At 42.1% G+C, this 13,668-nt stretch overlaps 1 protein-coding gene across 17 annotated transcripts in view; it reads right to left on the reverse strand.

Moving 5' to 3' along the window:
- The window catches only part of MAGI1 (membrane associated guanylate kinase, WW and PDZ domain containing 1), a 286,033-nt gene that overhangs the window by 52,990 nt on the left and 219,375 nt on the right, over positions 1-13,668 (reverse strand). For 9 of the 17 annotated variants that reach the window (XM_065749534.1, XM_065749529.1, XM_065749532.1 and 6 more), the window contains exons 6-10: positions 12,458-12,540; positions 9,769-9,807; positions 5,689-5,746; positions 4,012-4,100; positions 106-288 (exon numbers count right to left, since the gene is read on the reverse strand). In XM_065749534.1, coding sequence (XP_065605606.1) covers positions 106-288; positions 4,012-4,100; positions 5,689-5,746; positions 9,769-9,807; positions 12,458-12,540 — 452 coding nt within the window. The remainder of the gene's footprint in view (positions 1-105; positions 289-4,011; positions 4,101-5,688; positions 5,747-9,768; positions 9,808-12,457; positions 12,541-13,668) is intronic. The other 8 variants (XM_065749538.1, XM_065749536.1, XM_065749535.1 and 5 more) reach the window with 2 other exon arrangements.

Genomic DNA, 13,668 nt, shown 5'->3' on the forward strand with positions numbered 1-13,668 from the left:
CAAAAGTGGCAAGAGGACTACGGGTCATTTTGAATGGCATATAAAAACAGCTGTAAAACCGTAAACCAAAGTGGTGGTGGTGATTTTGAGTTCCAGCCCCAGTACCTGTCTCCATTTTGCCATCCAGCGCCGCGGGGCCATCAAGCACCAAACTCTTGATCTGCAGAAATTCATCTGGTTCATCTCCTCCGACGACGGTGAAGCCAAACCCCCTGCTGCTTTTCCTTAGCTTGGTGTGGATGAACTTCCCTTTCAACTCAGAAGGGTTTCTTGTAAAAAAAGGTTTCCCTGTGTAGGAAGTTTGGAAAATCTATAAAAAGGCAGGCAAGAGCATTTGGTCTTCTTCTCCTCCGTCCCTCTGTGTTCTAACAAGTGCACAAACAGCAGGGAGCTGGGACAGGATCAGATTCTGCTGCCTTGTTACCTCACTGCCCTCCACCTGTCTCCCTGGGAACAATCATGCAGGGAAAGCAGTGAGCAAACCCCCCCTACTTCCAGCTGCTGTCTTAGCTGTGTCTGTACGCACCACAGTCCTGAGGCTACACAGGGGGAAAAAGCTTTTTTTGGAAGGGAATATATTAAAGCTAGCAATGCTGGTTTTGATAACGTGTCTTATCTCTGTCTCGAGGTGGTTACATCCATCCCAGTAAGGATGGGGTGGAGTCTGCAGTGAGAATTTCTGCAGAAATGGGCATCACTTGTTTTATTCCACTTGGCCTTCTCCAGCAGCTCCAGAGCAGTGGCCAGACACCACGTAACCCTTCAGCCACCCCATTGTCCTACCCCCCTATGATCTCCTCTGGTGAGGAGCAGGGGAGATGCTGTTTCAAGTCTGACTCCTTCCTTCCTGCTCCTCACCTGTTGAGGATGAAGCAGTGCTGTAGTGAAGTGTGGATCAAAAAGCATTCCGAGTCCTGCAGGAGCTGTGCTGGAGGGCTGCTAACACTCTCTGGGAGCGCGGATAAGGGAGAACAAGGTGCTCCAAAAGCAAAAGCTCATCCTTGCACAGCACACTGCACAGGGAAAGGAGTCAAGGTTGTGCACTTCACCGTGCCAACGCTACACACCTCTGCACTTTTAATTATTTTTAATGCTTAGAGGGGAAAAGCCTGTGCCACTAAGCCCTCTGGTGACAGCTCCAGGATCAGCAGCCTGTGTCACAGCCAGCAGAGCTGGCATGCTTTCAGAAACCTCAGCAGCATTGCCGTGGGGCTGTGTTCAGAAAGCAAACCTTGAGGGAAATTGGAGGCTTGTAAGCCTTTGAATGGTGAAAAAAATAAAATGCATATCTGAAGATTATTCATGAGGGGGCAGTGCAAGGACTCAGTCTTCTGCCTTTGAAGGGTAGCACAGGAATGTGGTAATCCTGCACACAGCAGGCAGATGCTATGCTCAGACCCCAAGGTGCAGAAAAACACAGGCAGCATGTAGCAGGGCTTGGCCCTGTGCTCATTTTTGGTTCAAAAAATGAGCAGAACAAGCAAAGCTTGCCAGCATCTGCCTACAAACACAGCTTGAATTTGCCCTGTAGTAACAAGAGACAGTAGCACCACAGGCTAAATCCCACCTACAGTGTTTGCAGGGCGAGAATGTTTTAAAGAAGTGTATCTGGAAGATCCTAGCAGTGCCACCAAAGGGAAATGGGAAAACCAGGGTGCAGGGCAAGGGGACAGGGAAGCTAGGAATAGTGCTACAAACAGGGAACAAGAGAGGGAAGAACAGCACTAAGAAAGGAAGAGGAAGGAATGAGAGAGAGGAGGATTATCAGTGTGGACCAGAACATCACTGAGGCAGGGTAACAAAAATGCTGGTGCGAGATTTTGGTGGATGGCAGTCGGGAGCAGGTAGAGAACTGAGTGAGGTCCCAGCACAATGGATCCTGCGCTGCCAGGCATGGAGTTTGGGCAGCTCTTGTTCCATCTGAACAGGGTAAAACAGTACTCAGATGAGATGACCAGTGCTGGATGCCTGGTGAATTCACCATCTCCAGATGTGTTTTTCCTTGGTGCTGATCTGGACTACCCTAATGTAATCTGATATCCCATGGCAATGTGCTGGGGCTTTGTGATACTGCCAAATTTGGTACATCTTTTCTAAAGGTCTGATCTACTGCCACCTGTAGCAGAAAAGCACCCTCTGGCTCCTGATGGCAGGAAAAGCAACCCAGGATGTTAAGCCCACTGTTAAGACTTGCCTTTGGAGCCCAAGGAGTTATTTCCCATCTCCTGGAACCAGCCTCTCCCAGCAATTTCAGCTCCTTTGTCTCCTCCTCTATCACCTCTCTCATCCTTCAGTTCCTGAAGATCAGGGCAATGCCACACACTTATTACACAATTTAGATGTGGCTAAAGATGCTGCCTACTTACAACCACTTGTAAGCAGAAAGCACTAGGAAGTACTCCAGCAGGTAGAGGTGAAACTCTGCTCTTGCTGGCAACCTGATCAGCATCACTGCAGCTCATGCTGAATATCCAGGAATCATTCCCAATAGTTGTAGAAACCTACATATGTGGCAGCTCCCAGACATGCTGATTGGTTTCCAGGGCTCTTCTACTACTTGAACTTGAAACTCCACCTGCCCATGAATGCAGACGTGGAGTGACATTGGCTTTGGCTCTCAAACTAAAATATGGCCATGCTAATGGATGTCTATACCTTTGTCACATTGCAACAATTTTGTGGTTTTTGGGATGGAAAGTCAACAAAAAGAAATATATGCCCTGGATCTTATCATAAGAGCTACACTGTAAACTCAGTCATGAAGATACAAAAGCCTAATCCTTGCCTAACAATACAGCTCTGTAGAAAAAGATCTACTATTTGCACCAGTATCCAGCATGAGTGTAACTCATGTTTTCATGCCACTTTGAAGACTTGGGACACTACATGAAGAACAGTCACGATTCTTTTTTTCATGCACGTAATCTCATTTGCTCCTCACATTTGGCAACACGTGGTCCTGAAGCAACTAATCTCAAAGTCTAGGGGAAATCAGATGTCCTGGTGTATGATACTCCCTTGACTGGTCATGGTGGGAATTTCCTTTGCAGGAAAACACCTTGTTGCACTTTTACAACTGGTTTAACAAGGTTGTTACCTTGCACTGGTGCTTCCCGAACTGCCTCTTGGTTGTTTGAAACATGGTTTGGAGCAGCGGGTGGTGGGAGAGATGGACACTCCTCTGTCCATTCTGGAGAGGGCAGAGAGGGAAATATGTTACTTGTTTCACAACAACACGAGTTCCTCCACGTACACACATTGGGAGTGCGGGGTTTGAGCAAAGGAGACATGTGAAGCATAGCAAGAAAAGAAAGAGACATGGAGAGAAGGAAAAAAATGAATGGGATGTTCAAAAAACAGCTCTGGAGGATTCTCTATGTTCAAGTCAATCGGTCTATGTGCTGGGACAGTATACCTCACAGTCCCACTCAGGACTTGCAATGAAGTGGTCTCAACGTTTACATTGAAGTTATTCTTCACAGTCCTCACAACATCTGCTCACCCTGACTGTTAAATAGAAGGGATGATATTGTGGCAAATGGGGCTGCAGGATGAATGCTGAGACCTAAATCTTCCCCCACTTTGACAGGAGCTGATGTTCAACAAGGGGTGGGAAAGCTATGAAGGTCCAAAAATAAACCTGTAAGTCTCTCACTGCCACTGGGTTGCTTTAAAAAGAAAATAAAAGGAAAAAAAAAATCCGAAAAGGGATAAAGGAAAAAAATGGAGAAGTGTTTTGAAATCATGAAATTACTTCAGATGTTTGAGCTACACAAAATCCAAAACTCCCCCACGCAGAGAAGTTTCTCTAGTATACATGTAAGATGCTCACTCCTCATTCCCTTCAGTACACTGAGTCCAAGAGTAGTCTTTCCTGTGGGTGTCATTTTGCCTCTAAAACACACTATGGCCACAGAACGAAGGACAAAACCATCAGCATGGGGCTGCCAAAGTGAGGGAGGGCAGGTTCCCCCTGAACACCCCAACCATCATGCCCTTGATGCTCCTAACCTTCTGGAGGCTGTTGCTGTTGTTCAAGCTGCTTCTTCCTCTTCGCTTCAAGAACTGGGTTCTCATATTGTGTCTTCCGGTTGATGTGGCTGGGGATGAAAGAGAGCAGTGACTTAGGAAATCTGTCATGGGACAAGCAGGAATCATCAGCAGGTGTGAAATCTCTCTGAGGAAAGGGATGAAATCCCAAACAATATCGACAGTCGTGTATGTGGAGCAACGCTTATCTAGATGAGCAAAAAAACCTACTGAAGAAAACAAGTGGATTCCAGTATCAGTATGATGTGACTAAGTAGGAATGGCTACTTCCATCAAATACATTAAAGTAGTGATCATTCTGTATATAAATGAAATTAAAGCAGGAAAGGTGAGGTCTGTCTGATTGTATTTTAGAAAACAGGCCTACTTTATCATCTCTGCTTTAAGGAGCACAGCCGTTCTCCAGCTCACTGGAGCTAAAGACAGAAAACACACAAAATTCCAATACCTGGTAACATCTGCAGCAGAGATGAGCTGCTCATCACCCATTAATTCAATAGTTTCCATAATCTTCCTTCTACTATAAAGTTTCTCCATCACTATAAACAGTTCCCACTGCCAGGGGATGCGCTCAGTGAACTGCATTTTCTTAAAGCCCACCTCTGTCTCCAAGGCAAGGCTCACCATTAAAAACTTTTCATTTTACTGTCTCTCATCCCACAATGTCTTTAATAAAAACCAAACACATTCTCAAGCTATTACGATACGAGCACTGTAGAGTGCTGTTTCTGGACTTTTCTGCTAGAGATCAATATTTTAACAATGAAAGAAACAAGTAAAGCTAGTCTGTGCATTTTGTAAAAGATTCTCAATTTCAAGATAGCTTCAGAAAGTTAGGAGAAATTAGAATTATTTCAAAAAATGATACAGTTTCAACCTTTCTGCCATACAGTTGTTTCTCAGAAAAACATTAGGCAGTAAAAACAAAGTGTCTGAGTTAGAAGGAGGAGACAGATGCTTAAATTATAACCGTTTTGCCTGTTTATAGATAGTAAGTAAAATAAACTGACGTCTCATTGTTATTACTTTCCAGTTTAATTCCACCAGGAAGGAGTGCCACAAAAGTAACTGGCATGCCTATGTCAAGTGATGGGAAAAAATGCTGGAAAAAAATCTCTTGGCGTGGCATTTAATAGCCGAAAAATATTCTCGAGGTCTTTGATAAATAAATGTCAAGCCTTAATTATACAGTTTGCTAACCTTGTTTCCCTAGGCACAGATGGTAGGGTCAGAAACAAGCCAAAGCAGACAGAAATTGTATTCCATGTCTATTCTGAGGGCTATCGTAAGCCATCCTAGTAGACAGGAATATACATATAATTAAAAATTCATGTTATGGGGTCAGTGATGAAACAAAACTCAGCTCTCCAGTATCCCAAGGGAGGGATTTGTCATTCAGATAAAGCAGCAGCTGTTCTAATTCTGGTGAGAGCTGCACTAACCCTGTTACTCTAGTCTGAACAACACAGCCCAGCAAAAGAACCTCTGTGGGGTGGTGTGGGTACACCAGCTCCTCCACTCCTCCTTACCAGTGACTTACAATGGAGCAGGCACCAGGGCTCCATGTAGGATGCCATGGGAGCACTGCAGAGCCCCCACTGCCCACCAGCCCTACCAGAACCACAGCACAACACTTACTCTACATAGTAGACACCATATACGGGATCCTCAATTTTCTCCCAACCAGCAGGCAACTCTGGAAATAGAAAAAAACAATATTGGAGATCAGTGCAAATGTGTCCCGGCTGTTCAACGTTAGGTTTGCTCTTGGCATTAAATGAAAAAGTGATCTTTTTCTTTCTGGGACACCATGAGTACCCTCCTGATTTGGCCACCAGAGGCAGAGCAGCCCTCTATGGAAGTAGTGCAACAGGAACGGACACAGTAGACAGGTCAGATTTATTTTAACACCAGCATATGAAGATGGGTGAGATTACAGCAGACTGACAGAAAGATCATTTTCCTCTTCTGTACGAGGGCCAGACCATTTACGATCACCCCTGCTGATAAAAGTATATTTTTTGACTCATTTCTTAGATATTTACATTGCATAGCTCAGCCTCCAGCCCAGTCAAATGGACATCTTGGAATGGGACAAAAGGAATTTAATGTAAACGCCCAGCATATGGAAACCACCCAAGTGGGGCTGGCACACACAGATGTAATCTCACTGCATAGTACTTAAAGTAAAAATGCATATTGCCATAATCACATGTAACAGAGATTCCTTTTTTTAATTAGCATAATTAACAAAAAAAAAACCCAACAAAACAGTTTTGAAGACAAAATTAAAGTTTGGAAATGTATCCACTTTTGTTCCTGTTGATTTTCTAGACTGCATGTAGTACTTTAGCCATAAATAGTGAATGTAATAAAATCACTTCAGCATCCAACTGAGGGCTATTAAAGCTGTATGTATTACTTAAGGGCCTGATCCTTGCCCTACTCATTTAAACACCATGTTCTGATTGGCTGTGAGTACTGAAATAATCACTGGATCCAATAGTGCAGTTCTACAATACTATAAGTCAACTCAAAAGAAAGCTCTACTATGCAATGGACTGCAAGTGTGCTACCTATCCCACAGCCTCAGCATGTTCATTTGTTTTTAAAGTCAGATAACATGCACTCAAATGCCCAACACAAAATAATTCCCCAACATTTATCACTAAATTGACAAGACCGATAGTGAACAATCAGTGTTCGTTTATTATCAAATGCAAAGATTTATTTTCATTCACAGTATCAATTGCTCAACCAATACAATCAGCAATGGCCCATTAATTTGGATAAATGTAACTATCTCATCCTGCCTTAATAGACTTCAGCTATGTTACCATAAGGACAGAAATATCTCCAGACTGGAGATGAACAGAATCTACACAAACACACATGGGCTAATTGCTCAAAGTTTATGTCTGTGTTCAGAGCTGGCTGAAGATAAGATGAAATTGGTTGCATGGCTTTCGCTCCATGTTCCCTTATTTGCAGATAGAAGGTAGGTTTTACATTCCTACCACTGTTTTATCCTTATTAGATTTAACACCTTTGGATTCCTTGAGACATAAGCAATTAAATGCAAGCCAGTGCTAAGTTTTGAGTATAAAAATACTACACAAGTTTATCAGAGGATTGATTTGAAATGAATGCTTCAGAAACTGATAATCCTCCACACTGTGCAAGGAAGTATGAGAACTGTACAAGAACAAAAGTGAGAAAGAGTGGTAATCCTGAAAGTCTCTTTGCAAAGGTAACTCTGGTTTGCAAAGGAGTCCTCTCTGGTGAAAACATCCTGAGGCCAGCTTGAAGATTTTTGGTACAGCTAGATTAAAACTTAGCAAGCAATCAGGGACATCAAGTTGTAGCAGCCATTTTGCTCTTAATTTGCCCCATGGTGAAAGTAGAATGTCAAAGATGAAGCGGTGGAGGAGGAAAAACGTGAATTCAGGAAGGGAGAGGTAATGTATGAATGCCTCAAAGTAGTTTCCCACCATTTTTCTTGCTCAGCTATGTTTAGTTTTTAGTATTGTTTTTGATTTTTGCAGTTCAAACAAAAATACTATGCTTTTCTTCTATTTACAGCAGGTTTTTGTGTTAAATTTTGTAGGTTTTTTTCCTTTTCTTTTAAAGACTGTCCATGGAAAGACAAAAATTCAATGCATTCTTAACCCCAAAAATGCTCTCGTGCCAAAATGATGTCAGGCTACTGGACAGTTTTCTATCTCTTCAGCATTCCATTTAAAGAACCTACATCTATGTTTCCAGAAATACCAATACAAAAAAAACAGCAGCTTTCAACACATTACTTGTTGATTACGTAGATGCACTTTCAGACTTCTAAAAGCCTCATGAAATTTATCTAATGGCAGTAATCTCCATAGCAATCTAAACCATTATTTTCCATAGCCACGTTGCGCAGTCGAGCTTCTTAGCTGCTTTAAATAATTCATCTCCCTTCTCTACCTCTTCTGCCGAACTAAAGATGACCTAGGGTATTAGAATTTGTCATAAACATAAGACTTCAAAAATACATTTTGCACCATTAGGAGTCTGAGTGAGCCACGTGGATTTTAATTTGGCATGTAGTGTTCTGCAGTCTCAGGGCATTTGTTAGCAAGTAAATTCAGGAAAAATACCCAGTTTTATACTTTTAAGTCTGAGGTAAATATTCAGACTCCTACTGAGGTGCACTTGTTTAGTACCCTATTCTACTGAGGGAATATGGGTGGATGGATTACAACAGAACTCCAAAAGCAGGCATATGAGTTGTACCCAACCATAAAGGAGCTGGAAGATGAGTTCACTGTGCTCCACTCATACTTCTCCCCATGTAGTTGAGTCCAGGAGGATCTGCCCAACCACCTAACAATTCTACTCCAAAGCATGCATCTTTGTGCCCTTTAGTACAACCTTCTAAGAACAGAAGGGTGATAATATAAGAGGTGATCTACTGCTCCACGTTGAGTCCATTTCTTTGAAACATACTTCCACCTTCCATTTTCTCATATTCATAAAGCAAACTGCAGATACACTGCAGAGCTATTTATCTGGCAACAACATGTTTATATTAAACACTAGTGCACTTAGTGAACAGCCTGAGTATTTCCATGCCCCCTCGCTAATGTTGAACCATTTGAACATCTCTTTCCTCTCATGGCATTACTTGCTAATCTCAATGTGTATCAATGGGCTATGATCTCAATAAAGGTTTCCTGCATTACAACAAAGGGAACATCTCATGATGTTTAAGCAAAACACTTGGGTGCAGAAGTGCCTCCAGACCTGGGGTCAGGCTTATCAATTAATGAGTTTTCCTGCATCTGGTTTACAAACCTTCTCCTCATGCACTATTCCAGGCATATTACCCAGGAGAACAACTCCTGGAGTAGTGCTAGAAGTCACTCAAAAGCTGCTGGCTGCCAATGCCCTATCAATCACACAAAAGCAGAAAGCAAAATAACTTGCAAAGCATTACAGACACTGGAGGTTAATTCTCTTGTACTGCAACCCTCCTATATGCAAAAATTTAAACTGTAAATACAGTCATCTTAAAACAATAACAGATGTAGTGGAAACAAAATCCTATGCAATCTCATGCCTCTCAGTGCTCTAGAGCATAGCTGAACAGAAGCAACAACTACCTCCAGCATCAGGATAAACAGAACGAGCACAGCTGAGATTAGATATCAAGACAGCACTCTTCACAAAAGGATGCAGCAAGTAAGTGTACCACATAATTGAAAATCATCTGCTTATAAAATCACCTACTGAGGCAAAATGTTCTCCTGCTTCATTCACAAGCTCAGCAAAAGCGTCCTGTGTAATACTGAAACTTCCTAGAACACAATTTGATTCTCTTGTCTGCAAAGTATTTTTGACCTTCAGCCACTTCATTTCAGCTCTGGCAACCTTAAGCCTCACCCTGAACCAGCGATACCAATGTAAAAGCTCCTAACTTCTGCAGGGGGACATAACTTCTAACAAACCTTGCACATTTAAGGCCCTCCAGCTTTCTTCAAACCCCAAATCAGTAAGAAAATCTGTGCAGGACTAGAGGAAGACCAATACCTCTGTGGGATAGGGAAGTTTTGTTGCTAAATTAAACTTGTTGAAATGAGCAAATTTGAAAGATGCAAAATGACAAAAAGGAGAAAGTAATTAAAGGCTTAACACAGTGCAGTTGAAGTCAAACATCAAAACGAGAGATGGATGATTTACCTAGTTCACTGTCCAGTTCCTCCGTGTGTACCCCTTCTTCTCCAAGGGAAGAGCAGTAAATGAGATAGAAAAAATTAAAAGAAAAATTCAGATACCAGCACCAAGCAAGAAATTCCCTATAGCAAACAGCAGAACCAGCACTAATGTTCTACAGATTGAGCCCAAGCTTCCCATTAATCACAATCTAGTGACCAGAATATTGATGGATTTCATGTACATAATGAAAAAAAATGGAATACCTGTATCAATTGACTACTTTCATGCCACAGTTCGAAGTGGCAAAGCAACACACTTGTGTAGTTCTCACTGCAGTGAAGCTTCTCCCTCAGATCTGCATGGTCTGACCTTTGTCATCCATTCTGCAGACATACGGATCTATCAGGTGTCCAGATCTGAATGCCAATGAAGAAATCTGAGAAAAACCTTGCATCTAAATAAGAACTAACGTAGCAAGGTTCTCAAGAACAGAGCTAAATTTGTGCACGTGAAAGGTCTAATTGACTTCACTGTAACTACTCAGATGATTTAAGATGGACATGAAGCAACTCATGAGTCATTTAACTGGAGCCACAGGCCCACCTCAAAGTCCAGAGGTGCTGGTAAGGCACAAATGGGAATTCTGCAGTTTTAGAGGAACCTGGGACAAAGATCACATAGTTTTTCAAATACACAAAGCCATCAATATTCGCTCTTGCTCCATTTGTCATTATCTGCTCCATATTCATAAGTTAACAGTGACACAGATGATTAAAGTATTGCTCAGCCTATAAATAATAATAATGCAGTCAGAAAAATGAAAGATGATGACAAAACCAGAACAAAGGTGGTAAAAACAATCGTGGACCTAAAGCATCAGCCATATAAATGAATGACAGAAGCAAACAGAAGGTGTAGTGTCACAGCATTGCTTTTGAGAATGTGGATACCTAGAAAACACTTCCATGATCTGCAATAGATTCTACCACAACATTTGTTCAGGAACATTAACGTGAAATATGAACCACGAGGTCTTCTGATAGTATGAACAACTCAAAACCACTAGTAACTTGTCAGGGACACACCTCACAAAGAAATAACACCCGACAAGTCAGAAAGAACATCCAACGGTCACAAAACCCACAAACAGGATGGGATCGAGCCTGAAACTCACATATACACACACAACACACACACAGAAAACGGAGCTGGAGTCCTGTAACTTCAATGGGACCCCAACACGACCCTTGCCAAGAAACGCCCAATTTCCATGAGGCAGTAAAAATAATTTTCTCACTTCTTAGTGCTTGGACCTATAATCATTCTTATGTGTGAAGGAAGATCAGAGCAGCCAGGCAAAACACTGCAGTGCACTGCTGCACCTACGAAGCAACTTGTCTAATTACTGAATGTTAAAAACGTTCATTAATGAGCAACTTGGTGAATGAAGTGGAGGGGCATGTAGGAAAATGCAATTAGATAATTTTAAGGACACGATAAACAAAAATGCTGCTGCTCTGTAAAATTACAAACTAAATTAAAAAAAGTGACACAGCTGTACATTTACAATCCCCACTAAAGAAATCATCCCAGAGCTTGTCTTGTAATTGCAAAGAGGATAAGAAGTTTAGAAGGCTTTCCCCAATGCAAGAAGTGCAGTGTGGTGTCACCAGGGCTATTGGTATGGTGGGTGAACTGCCAAGGCACGTCCTCCAGACCTCACATGTGAGAGGAAGGGGAGGTCTGAAAAGCTGCATGGTGCAAAAATAGGAATGGGGGTTTGCACCTACCAGTAAAAAACGGTCAAATGTAAAAGTTGATCCTTTTCCAAAATAAAATCGTGGTTGGACTAGATGATCTTAGTAGTCATTCCAACCTTAATGACTCTATGAAAATCACAACTCACAATGAGCTGACTCACACCAGTAGGAGGTTAATCAAGTTATGAAAATTAATTTTACCAGGACAGGACCAACACGGATGAGCTAAACCTGTTCTTATTATCTGTCCATCACGATAGCATTATGTTAAACAAAATTATTCACTAGGACATCAACATCTTTTCTGGTCTGTAGAGCAAAATTTCCAAGCAAGTTATCCTGAACGTTTATGTTATTTTTGTCCCTACTCCCTTTTCTTCCAGCGCAGGGAAAGAACCTCCTTTAGCAGTCCTGCTTTTGGCTGCTCTAAATTGGACAATGGCTTGCATTTCCAACATCTCAAGGAATACAAAATTACATCGATGCAGATTATCAGTGGCAAGAAACTACAATTTCCAACAGCAATCCTAACACCAAGTGCACCTCCAGACTTTAACATTAAAAGTGAAGCAATCGAGTTATTTCTGCCCAAACACAACTCTTTCAATTCATGTAAAGCAGGCTAATGCAATGGAGCCCACTGAGGCCCTGCTGTGTTCCTGGTACACAGGGACCCACATGGTGCTGGGGGACAGTCAGCACTGGTGGGTACTGAAAAGCCACTGCAAAAAACAGCTTCTTCCTTCTACCATCTCTCTCTGACTTTCATTAAATGATCAGCCTTCCTGATGGCTTACACACACAGACAGTGATTTTACAACATAACGAACATCACCTCTACGCACATACTCATAAACCTTATTATTGTTTTTACAAATTTCTGAACACAGGTTATCAAAAGAGAAAGCTAACGGACCAAACACATTATTAATTAACTACTCCCAGTCTCTTACCATCATCTTCACATTCTTCTAGAGGCTTCTGCTGTTTGTTCAGGCACCGTGGATCTAGCCAAGATGTTGTTTTTGTATTATGGCTGGAAACAAAAAATGGAAATTTGACCTTTGTTAATAAACCAGAGCTGAAGTATCAGTGACAAAAAAATATATTCCTCTGTATTATTCAGCAGACCTGAAGGCATACTTTTGCCTCAGTAGCAGCAGCACTGCAATTTGCTATTCTGCAAGCTAGCCCCACCAAATCCCACGGGAATCATGGCACTGTAAAAACAAAGGTGAAAAACAAAAAGCTAAAATATGAAAATCAGTGTTCCTGACAGGCAGGAGGCATGCGAAAGCTACAAAATTATAGCATGAATTTCCTGACTTTTGTCTTATTTGTCTCTTAATTCCAGGAGCTGTCTCAGAGCCATTTGCTCTGAGAAATTTCCCTTTCCCCATAAAACATGCAGTGACATTTCTCACTGCAGAAGACCTTTAACATTTGTTGGGATTTGGCCCTCACATCAGTCAAAAGCAAAACTTCTGGTGACAACTTCTAGTTACACCAACAGAAACGTTCTATGGAAGCAGAACAGCTTTGCTCTCAACTCTTTCTTCCTACAAAACCCCTGGCAGCTTGTCCCAGCAGTGAAGGCTGCAGTGTCAACAACCTTACAGTTTGTTTCCTAAAAAATTATCTTCTCCCATCGTTTCATTTGCACATGGAGACGAGCTTGTAATGTAATGCCACAGCCTGATGTCATCACAGACCTGACCTGCAAAGATAACCTGCTGGTCCCTGAGGTGCTATTTGTCTGGTTTAGCAATCAACACTCCTCATTAATTGAAGCTTCAATACCATAGTAAAACTATTCTCCTTCAAAGTCTTAAGAGAGGTTTACAAGCCTGACCTCAGCCTCACAACAGTCTCACAACAGCCTCGTGACATAGGAAATGCCATAATGAGAGCTGTGATCCTTGAGAAACTAACACCTGACCAGCAAACTTACTGCTAGGACATATGAGTGCCCTGCTCCTAGGATCCAAATAGTTGGATATCAGGCAAATCTTCTCAGGAGTGGTGAGGCATGGGAACAGGCTGCTCAGGGAGGTGGTGGGGTCACCATCCCCGGATGTGTTCAAGAAACTTGGAGATGTGGCAATGAGGGACATGGTTAGCAGGCATGGGTTGGGGTTGGACTTGATGACCTTAGTGGATTTTC

The sequence above is a fragment of the Cyrtonyx montezumae genome, unplaced genomic scaffold, assembly GCF_038088225.1.
Source record: "Cyrtonyx montezumae isolate F1298 unplaced genomic scaffold, pur_monq_1.0 scaffold_6, whole genome shotgun sequence".
NCBI lineage: Eukaryota > Metazoa > Chordata > Aves > Galliformes > Odontophoridae > Cyrtonyx > Cyrtonyx montezumae.